Source organism: Vidua chalybeata, chromosome 6 (assembly GCF_026979565.1).
Source record: "Vidua chalybeata isolate OUT-0048 chromosome 6, bVidCha1 merged haplotype, whole genome shotgun sequence".
NCBI lineage: Eukaryota > Metazoa > Chordata > Aves > Passeriformes > Viduidae > Vidua > Vidua chalybeata.
This window is the reverse complement of record NC_071535.1, coordinates 47,195,867-47,222,007: the sequence shown is the minus strand read 5'-3', so window position 1 is coordinate 47,222,007 and position 26,141 is coordinate 47,195,867. Positions and strand designations below refer to the sequence as shown.

The 26,141-nt window shown below is 49.5% G+C and overlaps 1 protein-coding gene across 4 annotated transcripts in view; it reads right to left on the bottom strand.

Moving 5' to 3' along the window:
* The window catches only part of LSP1 (lymphocyte specific protein 1), a 47,276-nt gene extending 21,388 nt beyond the window's left edge, over positions 1–25,888 (bottom strand). Inside the window, exons 1-2 of one of the 4 annotated variants that reach the window (XM_053946658.1) lie at positions 25,783–25,888; positions 1,984–2,136 (exon numbers count right to left, since the gene is read on the bottom strand). In XM_053946658.1, coding sequence (XP_053802633.1) covers positions 1,984–2,136; positions 25,783–25,862 — 233 coding nt within the window. In that variant the 5' untranslated portion in view covers positions 25,863–25,888. Of the gene's footprint in view, positions 1–1,983; positions 2,137–13,680; positions 13,805–14,694; positions 15,130–17,519; positions 17,591–25,782 lie in introns of those variants that run through there. The other 3 variants (XM_053946661.1, XM_053946659.1, XM_053946660.1) reach the window with 3 other exon arrangements.
* Positions 25,889–26,141: the final 253 nt, after the last annotated feature.

Genomic DNA, 26,141 nt, shown 5'->3' with positions numbered 1-26,141 from the left:
CAGGCTAATGGAAAAGCTCCCAGGGAGCAAGGGAGACTGGTTGAATGCTGTCAGAAAAGTGGCTGCTTCCCTGTGTCCCTCTGCAAACCCAATCTGAGGACAAGCGCAAAGCCAGCACAGCCCCATCATCACCTCTTCAGCTGATGTCCATCCCTCTGGCTCCCAAGAACACTCCTGTCTTTCCTGCAAACCCTCTGTCCTCCTGACTATTTCTGGTTTTCTTTAGTGGGGGAAAGGGAAAACAGGAGGTTCACTCTGTCCCTTCCCTGGAGCAAGGAAATGCAAGGGTGGGTTTGAATTAAGGGGAGTGACATGGATAGGATGAGTCCCAGCATGGGAAGAGCCACAGGAAGGAGGAGGCAGGATTTACACAAGAGAGAATGAAGCTTTTCAGAAGATTAATAGCCAGGGCTGACTCTGGCTGCATGAGCAAGCCCAGGTGGCTGTCAGCAGCTGTAAACAAAACCAGGGAACGGCCAGAGAAGAAGAAACATCCTTGTGGTTGAGCCTGGCCCAGCAAGCTTTGGCATCATGGAGCAGGGAGCAAAACCCTTCATTTTAGGAGTTGTACTTGTCATTGCCCTCTTAAGCACTCATTTAAATTTGGGCTATGCCAATGGTCCTGTGGGGCCAGCAGCATGGCTCTGCCCATGCCAACAGGACTGGAGCCTGCAAGCTGGGTTACTGGGGCTGCTGCACACTGCTCTGGGCCTGAGGTTGCTCACAGCACCAACCAGCAAAGCAGAGACCAGAGACCTCATCTGCTGTTTTAAAGACCTTTTCAAATTATTTCCTAGCCCCTACATGAAGGGGGGGGGGTTGGAAAAGCTAATGACTATTATTACTTTCCAGACCTTCTGTTTGCTTTTAGAACAGACTGAAGCAACTCGGTCTGCAGAATATCACTGTGTATTTCCACAAGAGATTGTGAAGGTGTTTTGCAATGCTATTAAAAAAAAATCCGGAATAATTTTGGAAGTATCTTGGCAAAAAAAAAAATCTTTTAATGGAAAAAAAAGGTTTTCATAAATAACTTTTGCTTTTTTCCCAGTAAAATGAAGATGTTGCTTCTCTGTGACTATAACTCCAAATCCTGCCACTACTTTTCCACTGTAGTATTCCATTCAATAGATTTAGAAATAAATTGAACACATAAATAGTGGTAAGACTGAGGACTTTGAGACAAGAATTTGGCAATTCAGAGTGCAGACTGGTTTTTCTGCTAGCTCCAGTGCTGCACGGCATCTGGACTGCTGAACCATGGACATGGGGAGGCTGCAGTAGGATGTGGTGTGGGATGCTGGGGATGTCATCCTATCCCTTCTCCAGGTGTTTCCTCTCTGACAGTAGAGAGCTCAGCATCTCCATAAATGCCTCCTGAGCTATTTCCATGTAGGACTTGCCCCATTAAAGCACAAAAGTTCATTTTAACCCTTGGAGCTGTGAACTGCACCAGCTCAGGTGGTGCTTCATGCTTCCCAGTGCCAGGGCAGCATCCTCCAAGGAAGGAATGGGAAACCCAGTCAGGATAGATGATTGCTTGCACTGTGATCTGCCTGGGATTGTGCATCACCTCCTCAAGGCACATCTGTCTTTGCATGTATCAGGAAACTCCATTACTTTTAGTGCAGGATGAATCCAAAGTTGAAATTTAACCAAGCACTGAAATCACTGGCAATAGGGACTCCCTGCCAGAGCCCAGCCTGCCCCAAGCTATCCCAGTGTCAACTCTCAGGGCAGTAAAACCCCCAGCCTCCATCCAAGAAAACTATCAATGCGGGACTTGTGGGGTTTCCTGCCCAAAGAAGAAAGCACACTGTTTGCTAGTGTGCACTAAATCCCCCAGCCCAAACCTATCAGAGAACTTCTCCATCTTCCCCAAACCACCCCAAACAACGGGGACACACACCCAGGGGCTGCAGGAGGGGTTTGCTGCAAGGAAAACATGTGTTGCTGAAGTATTTGTCCACGGGTATTTCTTACTGGTTTTCCTGTGCCAGGGCCATGCTCTCTGAGCAGGGGACAGTGCCATTCAGGCCCTCTTCTGCCTGGGACCGCAGCTGCTTCTCCCGCTCCCGCCGACGCCGCTCTCTCGCCGCCTCCTCCTCATCTTCCACGCTCCACTGCGCTGTCAGCCTGCCAAGCCAGAGGGAAAACCCATCTTTAATGCCATCAGGCAGTCCTGTGAAACCTGGTATGAATCCTCTGAGGTGTCTGCGCTCCCCCCCAGCAAGCAGGAGCCTTCTGCAGACGAGTGCTCCCACCATGAGCAGTGATCCTCCAAGTGGCATCCTCACCTCCATCAGCACAGCTTCGCAGTGGGACTGACTGATGGGCAAGGACAAGGTGGGACACAGGGACTGAGAGAAGGGTGCAGGAGAGCCTGCAAGTCTCTAGAAGGAAGATGTGGTACATATCCTCTTCCTACCTGCCTGTGGGCTGAAGCCTACTGGACAGCACCATTCCCTGCAAAAACAGCTTTGCACCCCCGCTTTGGAAGGGTTTGTAAATGGTCCTGCAATGCTGCAAGGTGTCTGAAGGGTTTGCAAAGGGTCTTGCAGTGCTGCAAGATATCCAACACCGTCATATCAAGCTTTAGCCCACAGAGGGCAAGATCTGTACCCTGGGGATGAGTTTCCTTAGGCAGTTGAGCTGCTCCTGCCCAACCAGAGGCCAAGGAAACAGTGGCCAATGGCAGCATCTATGTCCTGCCCTGCTTTGCCCTGCCTGGCTTCCTGTCAACCCTGTGGAGAAGAAAAACCTGCCCTGGCTTCTCCCAGACATCTCAACTGTTGGACAATAATGCCTCTGTGAGCAGAACAGCCTCTTGCATCCCCAAGGAAGTGATAAGGCGGATGCCACATTCCTTCTCTGGTGATAACGCCAGTCCAGTCACTCCCCATGTGGGATTGGCTCCTGCTCCACTGGCAGCACCAGCTGAGATTCAGGCAGAAAGGGACATGCCATGGGGGGGCCACCAGTCACCCAAAGGGCCTGCGATGGCAGCTGGGCAGGTCTGATTGTAGTACGCAGGGCTGATGCTGGTGCAGATGCCTCCTCACCCCACTCACCCCTGGCTCAGCCAGGTCCAAAGCAGACACAAAAGATGTTTCCCCTGGCATTTTCAAGCCTATTTATAGAAATGTCTTTCAGGAAGGCACACACATGGGAGCTGGGAAGTCGATCTCCCACCAGCAGCAGGACCCAAACCAACCTGCACTTCCCCACCTCAGGCACACCCTGAGGACCACATTCCTCTTAGGATGAACCTGCTCAATGGGAGATACAGTGCAACATTATTCAGATTAGAACAAAGAGCCTGTGAAAAGGAAAATGGGGAAAAAACCCAAACAGAAATGCCTTAGTTGAGACATGTTTCAGCCCAGTTTGAGTGAATGAGCGGCAGGTTTCAAGTGACTCCAGGAGTGCCCTCAGTCTGGACTATGAAGAACGTGAGAGGGCCTCACTTCACCATGGGTCTCACCAAAAAGCTGTTTTCTTTTGAAGTTCAGGGCAGATACCTCCCTATCCCAGCAATGAGGGAGGAAAAAAGCCCATTGGGATTAACTGATGAAAAACGTAGCCTTTCTAATTACACTGTGAACCTTGCTACCTTTTCCAAGGAAGACTCACTCATAGCCTATTTTACTCTGCAGTGCAAGCAGGACTGTTGAGCTTAGCCCCAGTAGCATCCCTTTGCACAGTGGTCCCACCACCACCCTGTCAGGAAGCTGGAGATGACTCCAAATCACTGCCCTCCCAAACTCCCACCTGCCTCAAGGCAGCAAAGCCAGGTTGTGAGCCCAGTAAAGAAAGGCTGCCCATGCCTGCTGTGCCCACAGAGGAGCAGGGAACAAAGCAGACCCCAGGACTAGCCCAAGAGAATCCTCCACTGCTGTGCAGTTACTGTCTGCCTTATTTTGGGTGGGGTCCTTCTGCAAGCACCAAATTCAGCTCTTTCCCTTTTTACCCCCTCATCACCCCTTGCCACCTGGGTCTCCATGAGGAACAAAGCAGACCCAGACCCGAGCCTGAGCTCCCCTCCTCCCTTCCCTACTCATCCCACACTCCTATTTATTATTTTTCCTCAGGTTCCCATAGAAACCCTTGTCTGTGGACCTGGCAGGAAGCCATCATGTTGTTGTTTTGGTTTTTTGTTTTTTTTTTAAATATATAAATGAAGTCATTCATCAAAATCTGCCATGATCTCCCTCACTTGTGCGACAGCTCCAGATAGTCTCCAATTCAAAAAGGCTCTTAACCCCCTCTCGCCCATATCGCCCCAGTTACGAGAAGCAAAGTCCATGTTTATGCCAGAAGAAGTTAGATTTTTATTAAAATCTTTCACTCCTTCCTCCAGTTCCTTGGGAAGCTGCTGCAAAGGTGGTGCTCCACCAACACCCCCAGCTTGGCCAGGGCGCTCTGGAGTGGGGGGGGGTCCCTTCTGATCCACATGAGCTTTCCACACTGTGAGAGCAACGTTGGTTGGCAGCCCTCTCCCTTTCCCAGTTGGATGTGACTAACTCTCCCCATGACCTCACCGGCTCGCTATTCTGTCCCTGCATCCTTCGAACAAGCTGAGGAGAGAGCCGGGGGCGACCGTTCTGGGCAGAAGGATTTTTCTGCAAAAGCAGAGAAATAACTTTCCCAGCTCCCCTTGCCACAGAGCAATCCCAGCTTCCAGGTTGCCCACTGCTGTGTTGGGATGTGTCTCAGACACTCCGCACATCCTGCGGGGCTGCAATGCTGGGAACACCATGGCTCTGCTCAGCAAAAAGGGCTGCAGATAAAGCCCCCACAGATTCAAAGATACCAGCACACTCCAGCAAACACCTAAACCTAATTTCTTTTCAGATTCTGAGCTCTCTGTCATGCTCAAATAGGCTGGTAGGGGCGTGAGGTTTAATAAGTGATGCATTGGGGTTCAGTAATCACACTAACAAGCAGAGGAAAAAGGATGATTACTTTTGGACTGACCTAGCAGCACAAATATTTGTCTTTAGTGAAAAACAAACAAAACAAAATTAAGCAAAAAAACACAAGCAAATGAGAAACTAAGCCTTGCTAAAGTCCTTGTGTTTGGGTCAGCCAAATGGGTTTGTTGGACCCCAGACAAAATGTGCCATTTCAATTTGGACAAGCACAAGTGTGAGCAGGGGGTCAGCTGTTAAATTGCCTTTTGAAGCAAAAAGGTGGAAAGATTTAATTTCTAAATGGTTCCAGTTACTAAAATGGGGCCATGGTCTCCCAGTTGCTCTAATTGTTCACAACCGCATTCAGTAACTCAACGTGCTCAGCCCACAGTGGTATTTCACAACCGTCTTTCCCAATTCTAGAAATAATTACCCAGTGCTTCTAGATCAGGCTGATCCCACGTATCTTCTCCTCCAGCCAGCACTGCCCCAGATTCGTCCCAGGCTGCGGAGGTTTGGGGAAAAGCAGAATCATAGCTGCCAGTGGGACCAAGAGTTCTCAACTTCATTTCACCCATCACAGGATGGGGAAATGGAAAGTAAGACTTGAAGCTTGAGGAGAGGCAAGATAAGCTACAGCATGCTACACTCCTGAATCCAGCCACCTGTCTTTACAAAATCCCTCCACAGAGGGATTTTCATGCAATGTGAAAGGAAATTCACTCCCTTTAACAGACTTTAGTGTGACCGGAGAAGGGAGGAGAAAAGGTAGAGAGACCTCAGTGACCCAAGTAGCCCAGAGCTGTGGCAAGATTTGCTCCATCAAGAGCTCATCACAGGTTTGGGTCATTTCTCTTACACGGTCCCTACATCTCTGCCAACAGCTTTTGGATGTCTTGGTTGAGCCAAACATACTTTGTGGAATGGGCTTCTCCCTTCCTGAGGACATCCTGCAGGGGTAAGGATGAGCTGAAAGCACTTTGGTTCAGCCGTGCCCAAGGAGACACTGCCTGCAAGCATTCGGGATGCTTAGATTTCTGCTCTGACCAGGGCCAGCTGCCTGCTTCAGATCCAGCTCTTGACCTCACCTCCCTCTGGACCCCCAGCCAAGGGAGGGGCTTTATTTCTGTTTGCACTGCAGAACACCTCTTCCTGCAGCACAGCAGTACAGGCACTCACACTCTGGCTGCCCTGTTCCACATGGCCACAAAAGCCTGCTCCAGACAAGCCAGCATGGCTGGGAAGGTCACGTTTCCTTTGGGCAATTCCTCACCAGCACTTGAGGAGATTTTAATATTCAGGCAAGGGAAATTTCTGGCAGCAGATGAGCTGTGTTTAAGGAAACTCTGCAGACTCCAGGAGTCTTTTGCATGGTTGACGGCTCAAAGGAAGCTTTGCTGGCCCAAACCCAACCTTCAGCATTAAAGCTAATTCCAGAAAGGAAAATCAAATGCCTCCCAAAGGCTTTGGGCATTTGCAGACCTGCGCCAGAAAAACTCAGGAACCCTCTACCAACACACTGGACATTCCTGTCTCCTGAACTCACCGGGGTACCAGGCCAGGAGTGTGTTGGCTTTGGTTGCCACCTCTGTTGGGTAGGTTGTCCCCACAAAGCCTGTGCACAAGAGGGAAGAGGTTTTGAGAACAGGATTTAGGAGGAGCCAGGTGCAACCCCAGAAGACATATTACCCCATCACCTGTGAAAAAGCCAGTGTCCACCACAGCTGGAAATATCCCCTGGGAGCCAAGGGGCTACATGAATTAGAGAAGAACTGGGAAGGGCGGCCATCCCATCTCCACTCTGTTGAGGTTTGAGGAAAGGGAGATGCCAGAAATCAATACAAGGGACCTTCCCCTTCTATGCAATCCACTGCAGCCTGCATTGCCCTGTCACAGTGCCAGATACAACACCAGTGCAGAATATGGCCTAGAACCATCAATAAGTTTATCTGCTGCCGAGCAGAGCTGCCAGGCTTTATTTCATATTGCATTTATCACACAATTACAAAGGGCCCTGACTGCTGGCAGGATGTGCAGCTCACCCTGTCACACAACAGGGAAGAGGACACCCTCCGAAGGCTACAACTCCCTCACCCACTTGACCTTCTGCCAACAAATTAATCACTTATTAGTGGCATATAATGGCTCTGTGTGACTGAGTCAAGTATGCTGAAATACACAGATAATGCCTCCACTCATTTCATTCAGGACCACTGGCATCAGGCCACCACAGGAGTCATGGGTTTCCATGCCTTAGGAGTAACGTGGCTGGATAGCAAAGATTACAGCTGGGTCATCATCCCACTGCATAAGGAATGGGGTGAGGATAGCAGTACAATACAGGGAGACTGAGAAAAGAAATAAAATCAAGAATTATGATGTCACATCCTGAAGTTTATTTCAGCCTTGCCTCGGGAGAGTTATTCTAGCTCTGAAAGAGCAGCATGTCAATCAAAGGCAGCCAGAGATACTCCACAAGCCTCTCCCTCCCATACATTCATGTAATTCCTCAGCTGCATTGCTCCGTTCAGAGTCCACACAACAGAGTTTGAACAAGAAGGCGGGTAGGGGGAGAGGAAAAAATGCATCTATGTACTTCACCCTCAGCCTTTTTCTCATACCAAAATTCCCCACACCACACGTAGCTGTGCAGTCTCCCTGTTTCTCCTATAAATCACGGCTCACCTTCAGGATGTGAACATCAGGATAGAGCTGCTTCACACCCAGGAGTGGCCACAGAGCCCATCTCCACCTCCTGCTAGAACTGGGGCTGTGGAAAGGCACAGCACGTACAGGGTGATAAGGACACACCAAGGCATCTGAACAGAATATGATACATCCTAAATTTTCATCGAGCAGAATAGAAGGAAAACCACATTTAGCATCGCAGAGTTCTATCTCCCTTTTAAAACTAAAAGCAACTCTTCTTTTGTTAAACAGATCTTGGATTTCCTCCAGATAAGCACATCCTTTTTTTGCCCTGAGAAGGATATGCAGATGTACAGCCATGCATCACATGTGCCATGTATAAAACTCTGCCTAGTTTAGCCTTCATTAAATCCCCTGCGAAGATTGACCTGTCACTGTGGCATGACAGGCAGGGAAAGCCCTAGGATGTTAATTTACTGCTTCCACAAGCAAAACAAGACACACTTGAGAAAGCTGGTGGCAAATGGCAGGAGCAGACCCTGGAGAAGGGATGAAAACCGGGCTAGTCCTTCATCATGAGCTTCATCTGTCCCCTCCTGCCACTCACAGGACTGTGGCTCCAACAAGGTGCACGGAATGCTCCATACTTCCAGACACCATAGGTTATGCACAACCACTCACAGAGGCATGAGGCAACCAGTGGGAACAACTGTTTCTTTTTATTATTATTGATTTTAATCACGGCAGACAGAATCCAAATGAATCGCCTCCAAGATGATTAATTGCACCCTCAGGACCGTGGGTCCTTAGCACACAGATAGACTGGTGCAATCATGTATCAACATCACCGGCCCGGAATTTGGCAGGGGGGAGGAAAGGGCTGGAGCCCAAGCCCTCCCAGCACTCCACTGCATTCAGTAGGTGTGAGAAATCAGTTCTGGGTATGACCTTGAACCATGGCTCTTTCTCACAGTCACTCCATCTCAGCCCTAAGGTTCAAGGAATTGGAGGGGTTTTCCTACAGGGCAGGAAGTCTGGGCTATGTTTTTGCAAGGGACAAGCATGTCAGAGGAGAAAATAGACATGCCAATGAAATGCAGACTGCCTTACCCAGCTTTTGTATTTTATTTTTCTCCTCCTTAAGAGGGAAGCAAGACTCCACAGCCTCCCTGCCTTGGCTACAGTCAGCTAGCATCTTTCCTGATACACTCCTGCTGGTAAACAAGTCTGAGCCTAGAAAGGTGAGCAATTGCCTTATCTCTGCTTCAAGCCGGGATTAACAGCAAGATTCGTATCAGTGTGGTGGTTTTTACAGCACAGCTGGCTTGTCCCTCACTTTGCAGCCCTGGGGGTGAGGCAGTCCCCCCAGCAGCAGGAGGGTGTTTGCCGTTTGAGCACTGGCAGGAGGCCGTGAGAATGCGGTGCTCCACTCCCTGGGAGAGTGGAGGCTCTCCTTGTTTATGGCCATCGCTGAGAGTTGTGCTGCAGCAGGAACCAGAGACAGCAGCAAGCCCTCGCTCCCTGCTGTGCCAGGGCAGAGCGTCTTCATGAGAAAAAAAAGAGTCTGCCCCAAAATACTGATCCCAAAATCCTGTGTTTGAGGGCATGGCACCCCATCTTCTTGCTGAGGCACTTGGCAATCCCAGTTGTCCTTTGCCCACCATAGAGCTGAGGAACGGTGCTAATGCTATTTGATGCTTCATTGAAAGAGTTGGAAATGCAGGGAGAAAGACAAATCAAAAAAAACTGGAATGTGAAAGTTAGTTTTCCGACACTATCCCAGCTGCAAAGTCTCAGGCCTCAGCTTCTCCAACCAGTGCCCTTCTAGATGAACCACACTCTGACATACATGGTGGTCCTTCTCCAGACTATCAGAGGATGCCAATAACCTGTGGTTGCAGCCCTGACGGACTCAAAGGCTCACTACAGCTTCCCAAAATTTCCATGGGCTCAAAGTTCAGGCCCTGAACATCCAATTGCTTGAGAGTAGGTAAAAATCTGAGTCAGGCCAGGCTAAAGGCAAACAAAACCCATGCACTGGTTTCTGGGAAAGGTCAGTGGTAGGTGGAGTTCTGACAAAACAAACCCCAGGGCTGGAAAAAATCTGGGAATGGATCCACAGAGTTCTCAGAGGGGACAGATGAGCTGCTTCAACTGGAGAGAAATGATGAGCTGTTATCCTTGGGGTGAAAGCTGAGGGTGGGCACCTCACAAGATATCCAGAGAGGAACTTACCCACCACACACTGGCTTAGCCCTTACCCTCACCTTGCCCCACAGATCAGCTGGGCTGCAAATCCCCAGGTTCCTCCTGGGTTGCAGAATACAGTGGCATCACTTTGCAAGCAGCTGGCACCACAGAAGGCACCTGGAAATCCACTAGGCATGCCATCAGTTAGGCCCAAAGGGCTCTCCTGGATGCTCCTCCCTGCCAGCAGCCTCTGCTCATCCTCCCTTTCCATCCGCCCTGTTTGTGGGGTCCACAAAGGTGCTCATCTGTTCTGCCCTGGCCACAGCTATGGGGCACGGAGGGATAAAAAAAATGAAGGCCACTAATAAAAACATCAAAACAGGGAAGATTCAAGAAGGGAAGCACCATTGGCTCCTCACGACACATTGAGGCAGCATTGCAAAGCATGAATCACACTGATGAAGGCCCTGTGTCCCCTGGTGTCCCCATGCAGGTATCCCTCCCTCCTCTTCCCACACAACAGCTCTGCTGCTGGCTCATTCCTACACATTTCAGTTTCCCCATCTTCCCCTAAAGAGCTGCCCCACTTCTTCACAGAAAGAATTCCTTGCCCCCTACACCTATCTACGAGCCAAGGGAGTTGAAGCAAAGTGGTGCTGCAATAGCCCCTGGAGGCAGCAGCTATCTCCCAGGCAACAAACTGTGCCCAGACCATGTCCTGGCATCAACCACACACTCCCACACCCCACAAAAAATGTTCTTTCCCTTCAAAGCACCATCTATCCCTCCCAAGTGCTTCAAGCTCCTTGTTCCCAGCTCAGCACTCAGGAGGTCAAGACAAAAATACTGGAGTAGCATCTTCCCTGCTGAGACACATCCTGGCAAGCTTCAGGAAACATCAAATGCAGGCAGAAAGGAAGGCAACCCACAGAGCTGGGCAGAGCCCCCATATCCTGATCAAACTAAATATTACACTCATGACACACACCAAAATTCAAGTTCAGGGAATTTTAAAGCTACCCCTAGTGCTGAGAAACTCTAAGCATCACCAAGAGCATTGCTTGAAAATGCAGTAACGTGTTGTAGGGAGAAAGAAGCGGCCCTGCAGGCGCCTCATGGGTGCCAGGACATGAGTGCTGAAGGTGGTAAGCACCTCATCACATATAGCAGGCCAAAACATGGCACTGTGCAAGATTCATTTCAGATCTCACATTCTGGCTTCCCATGTTAATGACTCCACAGAAGATAACAAAGCAAAAATCCCATCCTACAGAGTAAGTAATTAGCTCTAGCCCATGATCAAATTTTCTGACCTGTTTTCTTCCCCTGAGCTTTTTCATCCTCAAGATTCAGCTCCCTTTTCCCACAGGAGTATTTGTATTTCAAACTCCATGGCATTGCAAAGACATACAATTAGAGACACTGGTTTATTTGTTGCTCGTGCAGCAGCCATACTCTGGAGCCCCTGTTCTGGACCCCATTGTGCTGGGAAGCAAAGGGGTGTTGTAGTGTGTAAGAACACTGTACTTTCTCCTCAAGAACAAATCACAGCTCGCTTCCTAATGGCACCCCAGATTCAGCTACATGCTAGATAAAAGAGACAAGAGCAGCAGTGCTTCCACTCACATCCATATGCCCACACACTCCACCCCAGGGCAGCACATCCCAGCCAGGCACCCACAGCCCAGCAATGGGGACACCACTGCAGCAAGCCACCACAGCACCCAGTGGGAGCAGTGTCAACCACGGGCCCAAAAATCCAATTCCAAGGAGCAGCACAGCTGCTTTACAGAAAGGCTGATTTGTAGGCTAATTAAACAGCCATATTCTTTTGTGAAACACGTCAGGCTCGATAAATAGAGGGAGAATAAAATTCCAGCAGAAGCAGAACTGAATGAATCGACATGACAGGTGCTGGATCCCTATCTTATTTATAGGAATTCATTAGAAGGATAAGGAGAAAGAGATCGTGATAACAAGATAGAGTGGCTCATGTTTGGAGAGGACTTAAAAAAATACAAAGCCTTGTGGGCATGTGGGGGATCATCGCTGTAAACTTCCTACAAAGGGAGAAATATTTCTCCAGTGATATCCTGATAGAGAAAGTATGCTGGACAAGGGGAGTGCCTGGGCACATGGGCTAAAGCAGGGAAGGTAGATAACCCTGCAACTGCCCATTCTTCTCATACCTTTCCCAGGCAATTACTCAGCCCCTCGTGCTCTGCAGTTGCAAGGCCTAACCCCGGGCTCTTTTCAGCCTCCAGCTTTTCACATGCCAATGGAAGGTCCCTGCCTGCATCTTCTGCAAAGCCACTGAGGAAGAAGGAGGGCTAATTTTCCAGTCCACCTCCTGGCTGGGCAGAGGTGAAAGATGTTTCTGTGAGTACTGGCTCAGTGCTTCAGCCTTCAGGTGTCTCCAGTGTGTCCTAGTGACCCCAAGGACACCAAACCACTCCAGAGCATCGTGTGCACTAAGCCTGTCAGCAGTCAGTAGAAAAGCCATTTCATGCAAATCTGACTCCTGGGACTGATATTCAGGTGATGTTTCACCCATGGGCCCCTTTGTCTGAAATGATGGGGTTTTGTATCAAGCACAAAGCAGGATGATTAAAGCATTGTGACTCAGCTCTTCAACCCAAAATCCACAAGACTTACACTGGTTTCTGCTCAGGAACCCTTAACCCAGCTGTTGGACAGCTGGTAAGCAGCCCCTGTAGCTGAGCAATGCTCAGAGAAGGTAATTCCCTGGTTATCCCCACTGTTGCCCTGCAGCAGGAGCAGCCAGGTAAATCCTGACACCACACTGATATCCCCAGTGCTCATGGTTATGGCTCTGAGCAGCTGTTTTCACTGTGTGCTCCAGCTCTCCAAAGTACTCAGACACACCAGAAGAGCCCAGGACCTACACAGTGTAACCACTCTGTTGCAGTTACCTTGAGACAGAAAAAAGCAGACCACAGCAATCTTGACAGCAACAATACTTCAAGCCAGGAGCCTCAAGCCATTCACGAAGGAAGCTCCTTCCTGCAGCCAAGGTGGCAGGACTTGCAGAGCCAGCCCCACAGCTGATCTCAGGAACTCCAAGAGAAAAATACAGCTGCAAAATAGGCTATGGTGTGTATGGAGCAGACCCTGCCTGTTCCGCTGTTGAATCCTGTGAGCACAAGTGAGGCTTTTTGTGTGCAAACCATGGAAATCCCTCACACCCCGCTCCACTCCTCATCTGTAAAGCAAGACTGGAAAACACAGACACAAAGCTAAACCTCAGTCAGGTTAAGTGTAATAACCCCACTCAGGAAACATGTCACCTTGTAAAAAAGTCCCTTTGAGTCTCTGGGACACCAAAAGTCCCTTATCCAAAGTAGGAGGAACTTGGAGATGTCACTCAGGACAGGAAAACACCCCTGGTTTAGGCAGTGCTGAAGACAGTTCTTTGAACACCCCTTTTCTCTGCATGAAGCACATGTGCTTCGTCTTGCCCCCCCCCCCCCCATCTGTCACCCTGCAAAATAAATTACTACCCAGCTGTAAGCAGGCGATTCCTACCCCAGTTCATTTGCCTGGCCCTCCTCAGTACCAGCTGGCCCCAAATCCGAGCTGGTCCCTGCCTTCTGCACAGCCACAGAGGTTTCCCTACCCCTCACAAGCTGCTGATAAAGCCCTGCTCTGGAACAGGGATCAGATCCCAGTCCCCCTGGGCTGAGACCAGGGTATGGGTCCAACAGGCCAAACAAAAGATGAACCGAGAGGAGTCAGTTTCTCCTGCCCATTTTCCAATCCAGGGGCCTGTGCAACCAATGGGAGCTTTCTGCCAACTTCCCTGGGTCCAGAAGGGCAGAAAGTAGCAAGGACTGGATGGGCTGTAGGCACCCATTTACCTTCCAAGGCAAGAAACTTATTGAGAGATGAGGTTTAGAGGCTACATTACCAGTCAAGGAGATCCCAAACTGACTGGAAAATGCCTGGTGAAATAAACCCTGCCATGACATCCTCCACCTCTCATCTGGAGACCAGCAGTCACAGTGAGCAAAAGGGAGCCAAAGGCAACCAAGATGCAGAATGTGAGTCCAGCACTGCCTAATTCCACCTCTCACCCATCCATCTGCTCAACTAAATATGAAAAGGTGAGAAGTGCCTCTCTTCAGCCCAGTCAGGGCCATCAGCATGGCACACCACCATCATCCAGAGATGGATCCCAGAGACCCATGGAGGGAAGCAGCAATTCTAGCCCCCAGGGAAGAGCACAGTGACCACATGGCAGGGAAATCTCAAAGCCAGCAGACAATGTAGGCGTCCTCCCAGACTCAGCGCCGGCTGACAAACGGGAATAAGCCCAACTGAGCCATCCACCTCCCTGCCCTCGCAATTATACTCTGAGAGAAAGGTTCAAAGTACTATTGTGATCAATTAAATCGAAAAAAGAGCAGTGTCAGCTTGCAGCCCTGGGAGGATCCAGCCCTTTACTGATCTCTGAATGATAAACGCGCATCACAGCATGCACAACGTACAGTTCCTGCGGGGAAAAAAGAAAAATCCTTTTTCTAGGCAGAAGCGTTCAGCACTCAGTAGACACAAAAAGGCACGTACTGAGACATCCCTTATAGGGAGAGGGGAAACCAGCGGCTCAGGTGAGTGTCACAGTACAGTTGTGCTCAGTTATTTCATTTGGGAGCTCCTGGAAAAGCCATCAGTAAGTTCAAATCTGCTTTTCTCATACAGCTTTAGGAGAGGAGAGGGAGGGTTATCTATTATCCTTCCTTCCAATGCATGGGGTCTGCTGGAAAACCGGGGTAAGGACGAAATTCCGCCGATTTAAAGGGACACGAAGATGGTCGGTCTGAAACACACTCCCTTTCCCCCGCGGCGTCCCCCACCGCGCCCCTCGGCGCGGGCACATCTAGCGGGACCGGGAGCGGATCCCCGCGGGCCCGTGGGCGCTCACCTGATGAGGTTCTGCAGGCCCTGCTTGCTGGAGTTCCTCCTCAGGATCGCGCTGGTCATGGTGGCCAAGCCGCGGCGGGCAGGGTCCCGCTGCCGCCCCCTCCCCAGCGCCGCAGGCAGCCGCCCGGCACTGCGCGCTCCCGCGGCCCCCTCTCCGCCTTCAGGAAGTTCTGCAGCTGGTTTCCTTTTGTTTCTGCTAGCCCCCCCTGCTTCACACCCCCGGCTTGTCTCCTCCACCTCTACCTCCTCCTCCTCCTCCCCCTCTGCCTCGTGGAAGTGTCACGGGAGAATTTCTGGGGGCGCAGCCGCCGGCGGGCCCCCCAGCACAAAGCCCGGCGCTCCCCTCTCCCCTGCGAGGAGGATTCTCTCCTGGATTTAACTCTTCTCTCCCTCCTTCATCTTCTCCAGCCCCCTCCTCTCCCACGCCCTTTTTTTTTTTTTTTTTTTCTCTCCTGTTTTTTCCCACCTTTACCACAGTTTTTCTGATTACACAAAGCAACTAGGGAGCAGACATCCAGACTGGCAACTTGCACACGATGCTCTGTAAATCACTGCTGCTCCATTCACAGCAGAAGTCTTGCATGAAGGTCTCACCTCCGAACAGTCCCTGCACATCCGAAGGTGAGCCAAGAGTCAGATTAACACGAAAGGGGCTTAGCACTGTGAAATGCCACACCAGAGGAAAACGCTCTCTTGGAATGGAGATAGCAGCAAGATTTTGGGGAAAGCCACAGAGCTGCAGCCTCAGGCAGGCTACACCTTGCTTCTGCTCTCAAACATTGGCCCCTCACCAAGGCACCCATGCATCAGTTTTCCCAGACATCAAACTGGCCAGGAGGCAAAAAATTTGGCTAAATCTGGCTTGCCTCCATGAAACACTGATATTTCAGGAGATAAAAGTGCATGAGTGTTTGATGAAAGACTAAGATTGCCACCTGCTAAAATAAAATGCCCATCTGCCACACATTCAGATGGTTGTTCTTCATGCTGCCTCCTCATGGGAGTAGTCTTGGGAGGAAAAAAACAGAAGAGTCTTTCTCCCTAAACTGCATTTTCTGGTCCACATGTGTTTTTTTGGGTGAAAAGAGAACCTCTACTATGCCAAACCAACAGGTGCCTGGACTTGTACCTAGCAAGTTCCAGCCCTGCCTTGTACTTGCACATTATGGTGCTCATGGCATGGCCTGCCCATGTTCCCCAAGGTAAGTGGGAATATTCCTCTGGCTGTCTGCAAAATGGGAGGAGTTATGATGGAACCACTCTGCTGAGACCCTCACCTTCCTTCTGCTTTCAGTCCCTCTGATCTCATTTACATGTTTCCTTTCAATCTCTTCTGCAGAAATGTTTCTTGACGCCTCATAAGCTGTAATGGGGAAGTTGCCCATAAAATACACCGAGAAATATCAATTAAAAAAAGGAAGTGCCTGCCCTCTCTTCCACTGTCTCTTAATTTCAAAACAGCTTGGTTTTTTTTCCCTGCGGGTATTTGCTAAGCATCATCTAAGTGATTATGAACGACAAAATCCACAAAGCGCAGACACTGATGCTGGCCTCACTCTGTGGGCTGTTCAGATGATATCACACTGCATATTTTTCTTTCTAAATTCAGAGAGAAGATGCAAGAGATCCACCACAAAAGATCTCTTGCTAAAAAAAAAGCTTGTTCCAGCCCTGCAAGTGCTTGCAGGAGTAATTAGGTTTAAGCATGTGAGCATTCCTACTGACTTCACCACAATTGGCCAGAGTTGAAATGAAGTGTGCACCTACAGGGTTTTCTTTTTGGAGAGAATGGGCCCAAACCTGCCTGACTCCCATGGTCCAAGCCAGGCAAGGAGGCAACTTGAAGGAGCCCTGGCAGGCAGAGATGTATCTCGTAGCCATGGGCCAGCAGCAACTGGGGTTGAATGAAATCACTGCAAGCATTCTTTATTCAGGCAGAGATGCCACACAATCCTCAGGGAGCTGAGGAGGGGCAAGGAGGAATGCAGCCACTGTCATCAGGAGAAGGCGGGAGCCTCCTGGAGGTAACAAGGACGCTGTTACCTGTGGAAGGCAAAAGTCTCTGTGTAAATGGGCAGAGGAAAATCTGTTAATTCCCCCAGCAAGAGAGCCTTGGCTCAACACCGGGTTTGACTCCCAGAGGATGCCAGCATGAGCTCCTTGTCTTGAAAGCACTTGGCAGACTTCCACCCCAGTTCCAGGACTGACTGCCTCTCAGAGATGGGGCTTTCAATGAACAGGCCTGACAGAAGCCATGCTTGGATGATGAAATGCAGGACTGGGAAGAGGTCACGACATTAGCTCTTGCTGGTCTAAGGTGCTAAGATAATTTGGAAACACCAGAAGTGAGGCAGTGAGGAAAGGGGTCCCTTAACTGCAACAGGCAGCAGGCTGAGTTCTGTGTTGCTCCCAGGGAGAGAAATTCCTGGTACTGAACTCTTCCTGGAAAAATCTTTCAAGGTGGCTGGGCCACTCAACCTTTGAAGAAGGCTTCCTGCCCTTCTCCTGGCTTTCATCTTTGAGAAAAATATTAATTACAAGAAAAATCAGCCTTCCTCCAGCATCAGCAGGGTCCTTCAGGACCACAGGGGGAAGAGAACAGGGCAGGACCTACAGCTTGCAAGAAAGGGAATGGACAGAGTCACTATCCCCATCTCTGTGGGGCAGGGAGCATTTAAACCCACTACTCAAAAGCACAAAGGACATGCCCACAGAGAAAGAGCAGGGCAGGAGAAATCCCACACCACTGCCTTAGAGTGCAGAGGCACCTTGGGTCCCCTCTCCTCTCCTGCCCCTCACTGCCACATGCATCAGTGTGAGTCATACCATGTGTCCAGGAACAGTAAGGTCAGCATCAGTCCCACAGCTGCTTGGATGCTTTCACAGAAACAAACCGCCTGGTCCCATCAGGAAGTGGGTAGGAGTACAGTGGACACAGAAAGAAAAAAAAAATTAATTAATCTGTTATTTTTGGCACAGTTTAAGCTAGGAGAACCACCATAAATCTCTGCAGCAAAACACCATCCCAGTAAAGGAATTGGAGCACCCAGGAGCACATTGTGTGGCACTGGAGTTCCCCAAAGCTCTTCCCAGCAGCAGGGAAGGCAGAGAAGGTGAAATGCTGTCAGAGAGAGCAGGTCTGCCTCCATCACTGTGGGAAGGAGGGCCGGAGTCCCAGAGAGATAGGGCTGCACCAGTTCCCGTTAATTACACAATCATTCTGCTATGTAGCACTAGTTGCAAAATCAGTTGAAGGCTCACACATGGTCAAGAGAAAAAAAAAAAAAAAATACCCTAGCCCTGCTAGTGAACATACAGCTCAAGCATTTCTCTCCAATACTGCTGGGATGTCAGCCACTGTCAGCGTAAGCCCCAAAGCACAGTCACTGCAAGGGCCAGTCCCTTACAAGTGCCACCATCTGCCAGCATGGTTTCCAGAGGTCCATGCCTGCATGCCAGTAGTGGGATCCCACCCCAAGAAGATGTTCTCACAGGGACAGCCTCACATCTTCAGCAAGGACTAAGAGCCCTATCTCAGCTGGAGACCCTGTGCCTCCACCAGCAGCCTCTAGGACAATGGAATAGATGGGGGGGGGGGGGGGGGGCGGGTCTCTGGTTTTCCTTTAAAATTATGCATCTTTCCCTCTACCATCCCAAACCTCTCCCCCTATCCTGACATCCCACCAGCCTCTCCTCACCAGGCACATGCATCCACCACTTTGAAAGCAGCCTGGCTGGCATCAGCATTTGTCCAGCTCCCCAGGAACCCCAGTTCAGGGAAAAGGGGCTGGTACATTGGTACATCAGCTGCACAGAGGGTGTGGTTTACACGCTGGCCTGCGGGGTAGGGTTTGCCCACCTTACCTTCATCCTGAAAACTTAACTCAGTCCACCTTACTCTGCTAGCACTCACTTTCAGGCAGCCAAATACAGAGACCAAGACAGGTAAACAAGAGATAATCCTGAGGAGACAGAGGACTAGCAGCCAAAAGCAGCACATTGTCTCCTTCCCACCAGAACAGCTCTTTACAAGCACCAAAGTGTGCTGCCAGGAGGGCAGGGTGCCCCACCTCTGCAATTAGCTCAGCGTGCAGGGCAAGGAGTCCAGTCCCAATGATGCTCCCCAGCAAGCCTTCCTCTGTTCTGGCATGAGTGAGGAGAGGAAATTCCCAAGGCAATGCATGACCCCATGGGTGTTCAGGGAGGGGGTGCTGTAGGTGGGAGCCAACTCTGTTGGCTCAGAGTTGTTGCCAGGCCGACGTGCTCAGAGGAGCACCATGAAACACATGTTTAATTGTGGGTCTAAAGAGCCAACAAACACTGTGTCATACTAAGTCTGAAATATTTGGCATGGGATCAGTGATGACTTTCTTCCTCTGATATCCAAAGAGGCAGAAATGAGAGGGAATCAGAAGCTGGATCTAGAAGGAGCATCCTTCTTCCTCTACCCCACCACGACCTCTCACCCTCACACAGAATGGAAAATAGACACTCCCTGGGGAACTTAAGAAGTACATTCATAAACCTCAGATCACTAGGTTTCATAATGAAGTTTGCTTCATTTATCAGTGAGAGGGAAAGGTGCAAGTTTACAAGCCTTGTAAGAGAAGATCTTTTTGCCCCAGGGGTGATACACAGAAGGACAAAGGATGGATTTAAAAAGCAGGGGAAGGAGAGAAGCATTACCAGGGCAGCCCGGCACAGTTAAAGGAGATCTGAGCTCCTGTTGCACCAAGGGCTGGGCAAACAGCAAGAGACCACCTGAGCCACTGCAGTGAGCCACCATGCAGGTTTCCCAGACCAGGGCCAAGGCCAAGTGACTCAGCCAAGCCCTGGAGGAGTGCAGCTGGTCCAGCATGTTGAGCCAGCAGCATTACTGATACTGTGCACTGCTATTTATATATTATGTTAAATCAACAAAGCCATTGAAAAGAGACAGGAAGACAAAACAATGACTGCAGATAAGACACTCCCATCCCACACAGGAGGGTCATTACAGGACAAGAAGAGAACTATTGGCCCCAAGGAGTCAGGCTCCTTCTCTTAGGGATGCTTGTCTACCACAAGGCCAAGAAGCAGGACAAAGGACTCCAGCCAGAATGGATAAGATATAGGCAGCTGCTGCCAAGAGATTGTCTTCCCCCAGCAGACACTGTAGGAAAAAAGCCTTTTTATAGCATCACATTGCTTCGTCACAAGTCTCTGCTGAATGAATTTGAATTTTGAACATTTATTTAAAATAAATGGAGTGGTCTTTACTTTGACTAGGTGGATTAGATGGACACTGGGCAACTGAAGACATCTTCAGATACCTCCCATGCTGGGTATAAGAGGTGCACTACCAGTAACAGAGGCACCACCTTTCTTCACCAGGTGGCATCTGTGTGACATGTTTAAGCATCGCCCAAAGCCGTGCAGCATATTTTGTGGATGTGCCTGTAGGTGAGTTCACAAGTGCACAAGTGCAGCCCTGTGTCAAGCCGTGCTGCTCAACTGACTACATAGCTTGCAAGAAGTAAAATACAGATTATGCCCAATATAAACTTATTAGCTCATCTGCAGCTGGCTCCAGGCTCTGATGCAGCACTGTGTTGTGCAACACAAGCAGTTTTAGCAACCATTAATCTCCATTTTGCCCTGCCAGGCTGTCACTCCAGCTGGGGTCAGGGGAGACTAAATGCATAAAAAGGAACTCCCAAGCACCATTGGACAGTTCCTGCATCTCTCACTTCAAGTTGCTCCTTGTACCACGGAAAGGCATCTAATCTAATCTAAAAAAATCTAATCTAAAAAAAAAAAAAAAAGGCTTGCTCATATCCACCCATGCTTCCATCACTGAGCTGGACAAAAGACAGGGGCTGTTTTGAAAGGGCTCACAAAAGCATCATTATGTATTCAGAAAGCTTGAAGACACATGGCTCCATCAAGGGGGAATAGTCATTAATGCTCCAAAGTGAGGCCCAAAGAAAAGCTGAGAGGAGCCTTTCTGCACAAAGGGCAGTGAATGTTGTATGCAGGAAGATGGCAACTGGAATGCAGAAGCAGCAGAAGAGATAAATGCCACTCCCAGGAAGAGGTCCCACCAGAGCAGGGGTGCACAGCCTGTGTATCACAGTAGTCTGCTCTTCAAGACAGCTCAGCTTGGGCACAATGTTGTCAGTTCCTCTTATGGGAAACTGCAAGGAGGCATTTATTTCAAAAGGAAATTATTATTGTCATCAATTTTATTGGGAGAGAACTCTGCTCCTTCTAAATAGCTGGCAGCCATGTTTGTTTGGGGTCTGTCAATAACTCAGAGTTTGTCAGTATTAATGGCTCCAAAGCAAGCTTTCATTGGAAAGGAAACTGCTTCTGCAGCAGAAAAGCACAAGCATGCACAAGCACAGAAGAAGAGATCATATTTTCCAAGCTATCTGGCAAGGACTTGATAAAAGGCGCTGCACAAACTGTCTAGTCAGCTGCAGCAAGAAACAGATACCTAGAGCTGGGAGAAAGGCTTCCTTGGTAATGCAGAATGAATCCCTAACAAAAAAAAAAAAAAAAATCTGTTTTCAAAATGAGCGCGTAAGCAAAAGAACCAAACTGGCAGAGCTTTCTCTATGGCAGGCAGAGGGATGGTGCTGACATATGCTGGCAAAAGCATTTGGGCCTACATGTCTGTGCAATAGCAAGAGAAATCCAAATAAACTGAGCTCCAGTGAATCTGAGTCTTGCACTTCTCAGATCAATTGCTTGCAGATTGCCCCAAGCTTTCAGACCACTGGATGGAAGTCACCAATTAAGCCAGTAGAAGCCCTCTGACTGCCATTTCCATTCATTAATAAATCCAGCTGGGTTTGCTCGTGTATCTTCCTCTTTATCTATGTATTTCTTGGACAGTTACCAGATGCACTAGGCTGCTGGGCACTACCACTGCTCATGTGAGACAGGTTGAACCCAAGTAGTCTCTGGGTTTGACACTCCTATGTATGTCTGAATATGGAGCTCTGCTGCCAGCCCCAACAGCCCATCCCAGGGGGGACTTGCTTAAAGTAGCAAATAACAGAAGATATTTTGTCCTGCCTTGCTGCAAGTTCTCCTGCAGGGGATGGGGGCTGCAGGAGTGGAGCCCCCAGAAAGGCACTGGAGACCTGCCCATGAGAAAGACAACTCTGAGTAACAAAGCCTGGGATTAAGACACTTCAAAGGCTGCCTCACACATCTTGTGTGTGTTAGGATGGATGCACTGGCAAGGAAAACATACATCAGTTCCAAGTGGGGCTGGTTAACCCACTCATGACTGGGCCTCTGTGAAACATGTGGACAGGCTGAGGAGTGAGAGACACCTGGCCAAACCTCAGTAGAGCTGGACTCAAATCTCACTAGTGGCCTGTGCTTCCTAGCTGATTCTGGGAAATCAGGGAGCAATCCAGGTGCCTAAGCACAGGTGTCAAGTGTGGGATGCCTTGGGTTACCTAAGACAGGTGCCAAGGCCTGGAAGATGTCACAGAGGTTCAGTAGGAAACTGCCTCTTCTGGGCACCAAACCCACAGTGGGCAAGTTCTACAGTCAGGGCATCCCTTCACCTTCCTGAGCACTTCAACCTCAGCTGTCTGGTCTTGCAGTAGAGAAAACCTGTCCTCTATCCCTGAGGCAGTAGCCATAGGCATAGCCACAGAACACCCACCATGGTAGCACCCTGACCTTGGCTGGGCACCATGGGTGCTCCTCTAGTACTGATGATACCAAAGTTATGTCATTCAGGACAGCTGCTTTCCCAGAATGTGCAGCACCTCCTAGGATATATTTTTTGACCCAGACCAGATGGGCGTGATCCAGAACATGACCTGGGTAAAGAGGCATGAGTCCCTATCATACACCACTGTGTCTTCCTTTCACTGATGTACATCCCCAAGGCTTCTCCTCATGAAAGGCTTCAGAACAGAACCACACCATGCAGATCCATTCCCTGTGCATTTGGCTTCAAAGGATGCCAAAGACTCAGCCTGATGAGGAGTTTACTGGACTCATTAAGAGAACAGGAACTGCAGCTACAGGAGGTCAAAGCTGCTGTGCCAGCTGGGGGAGCAGAGGAGAGAGTCTTCTGTGTTTTAAAAAGAGAAGTGCAATTCACATGAAGGCTGCTGGGCAATCCCCTGCTTTAACACACACTGGTCCAAACCCATATCTTTACAGAGCAAAATAAGCCTGGAGTCAAGGTGAGGCAAGCCAGGCTTAATTTATTTTTTTTTTCCTCAAGGAGAAAAGGACAGTGAAGGCACCTGATACCTCCTATAATTAGAGACAGTTCTTTATCCCTAATGCCACTGCCAGACCACCACCTATATCCAATTTGGAAACCAGAAGTATAACCCAGCTTCATTACATAATCCATCTGGTCCTCCCCTGTTAATTTCCCTACTATTTTTCCACTTTAATGAGCCCAGCTGGATCAAACTGTGACTAGTTACTCCTGAGCAGGGATCAGCCGTCCCTCCATTCTACCCCCAAGGAATCTGGTGCACTGAGGGGTCCAAAAACTCTCCAAGTATCAGTTTTCCCAAACAATTTCCTTCCAACCATGGGTATACTTAGCAACAGCAGTCACTTCAGCAAAGACCCTTGAAGCTCCTCTAAGGATCTGAAGAATTCAAGACAGCTGGGGGGATGCATGTGGCAAGGAAAACCCTGTGGCTTGCTGGCACAGCAGAGCCCTTCCCCAAGCAGTGACCATACATGGGTTGCCTGCCCTGCAGCTCATGGGGAGGGAAGCTCCAGGAGTATGGAGACAGGGGAATTTGGGAAAATCCAAAGCCAATCTGCCTCCCAGGTGCAGATATCCTGCGGAGCACAGCCCAAGGGACGTGCCTGGCCATGGCTGTAGGAACTAAGGGCAGGAGTTACCTGAAGCTTCCAGAGCTTTACAGAGAGCTCTGAGTAACAGACCCTGTACATACTGGGCTCCCAACCTCTCCCCATCAAGGCAGGACAGCCCAAGCAGCCACCTCTCCAGAGCTCCCCCCAGCTTCTCATTTATTTGGGAAGGCTCACATCACAGCAGTTTCCCATACAGCAATTCCAGTTCATGGAAGAGAGCATAACACAAGTCTGGTTTAAGCAGTGTTACACCTGCTTCAGCAGGAATTTGCCAGTATGTCCCAATTTGTATGAGGAAACAGAGTAGGCTGTGTTCAAATTAATATTTCTAGGACCTTTTCTAATGCATGCTCCTCTATACACTGGACACAGTTAAATAGACAAGGTTCATTGTCTACGGAAACACAGCACCAATATTTTTCTCCTGACATCTCCCACTGTGCATTACACCCAGGAGCCTTGGGATTTACTTTCCTGGCAGCTCCATCACAAGATTGGTTGCTCTGACATCCATCATGCTTTAGGCTGTCCTTAGAGCCTTGGCCTGCCTCCATCCATACATGGGTCAGATTGAAAAGAGCTTTTTCATCAAGGAGGGGAGATCAGGGAGATAAGCTAGCCACAGGGTGAGAAAAGGTAGACCCAAACAGCAAATAAACGTTTCCTTCCTCCATTTTGGGAGTGGAAATCACCCGAGTCTAGCAAGTGTTTAAACAGTACAAGGGAAAGCAAGAGAAGTTTAGAGCTGCACATGAAACTATTACACAAATTGTAAGGGAAAGTAATTCTTCACATTTTTGAAACAAAGAGGAACTCATTTTTGCTCACTATTTTTGCCATAAATTTTCATATTTCATTAAGATGCTACAACACAGCTAGAGAGGAAAGGATGTGCCTCCCTGCTGTCAGTGTTCACACTCTTTTTAAGCAAGGCTGTAAGGGTCTGCCTGCTACAGAACAGACTCCTCTAAACGGCCTTTTATTTAGCTGAAACTCCAGCAGGAAACAGAAAAGGGAACAAGACAACCCAGCCCCACCAGCAGACCCCACCAGTGGCCCTGCATGCACCAAAGTTCCTGCACTCACTACAGCAAGAGGGGAGTAGGAAGGTTTGCTTGCCTTGGGCCACGCATAGCACCTGCTCCTTGCTGCTGCAAGGTGAGCTGAGCCTGCAGCAAAGGCACAGCCAGGCAGGAACAATGCTGGGAATCACATCGATCCCGGTGCTGAGGAAACCCCTGTGCTCCCTCAGCAGCCAAGGCTTTCCCTTTGTTTCAGCAGCAAGTCATGTACAGAGACTTCCAGCACCTTTTGAAGCTTCCAGTCAAATCTTCAACCGAGGCTAATTGCTGTCAGGTGTCAGCCAAAGCACTTACTGCAACCACTGATGACAGGAGATGACACACCTTTCTCCTCTCATTGTCACTTAAGGTTTTTTTTTCCCATCAACATTAGCTGTGCCAGCTCTCAGAAGCCCTGGGGAGAAATGCTAATGCAAGCTTTGAAGCTGGAGATGAAAAATCAGGCAACCTCCTAAGCTCCCTGGATGCTCAGCCTGAATCCAGTCCAAATCTGAGTACTTCTGGGTGATGCACTTTGGCCAAGCTTATCTATCTGCCTCTACCACAGACAGATGTGGTCTCTGATACTGATTTGTCTTCTTTTAGCCCTCATGGAAAGCTGTCTGTATTCAAGTGAAGAGACCCCAGATTTTACAGTCACTGCTGATAAAGCAGTAAAGCAGAGCAGAGGCACAGGGAGATATATAATTTTACAGCAGCCAGCCTGAAACATTGCCAGGTTAATTCAGCTGGTGACATAGGGGATGCAGCAAGAAATCAGATGTGCTCAGAAAGGAGAGAAGGCAGCTGATCTCCACAATCGAGAGGTCTTAAGAGATGGGGCTGATTTCAGCCGCAGAGCAGCTCCAGGTCATCAGACCTCCCCCTTGAGCTTCCCTGCTTCTGGAGCTGGTGTTCCCACTTGATCAACCCCTTCCCAAAGGCTTTGAAGTTCAAAGGGTTTGAGACCTTTAGGAAATCTAAGTCTTATCCTAGCTGAAGAAGCTTGTCAAAAGCCTGATGGAACATCTGACCTATTCCAGACTCATGGGTCATCATTATTGTGGCTGCACATCCTCCTTTCCCTCTGTGCCCCCCCCCCCCCCCCGCAAGCTTCCCAGCTTCCCAGTATCCAGGGACTGGAAGGCAGCTGTGGTGTCCCCAAGCCTCACCTCTCATTCTCCTCAGGGGATTCATCTCTCACTTGGCTTACTCCGTCTGCACCCTCCTGGCACCCCTCCGAGTCTGACATCTTCTCCCCTGGTTGGCAGAGCAGCCCCACAGACAGCTCTAGCACCAGGGTGATGCTGTTTTGCTTTTCCTGTGCTCAGCAGAAGTGAGCTGTGCCGGAAACTTCATGGGCTGAGGGTTTGGGGGGATGGGAGAAGGCAGAACGAAGGTGAATTTTTTGGGGTTTGTTTTGTTTTCTTTTAAAAACCATTGAGACTGATTTAAGATTTTACTTGTCAGCAGCTAAAAATTTGGAAGTCCTGGGCTAACCCAAAAGAAAAGTGGGCAGCATAGACATCCC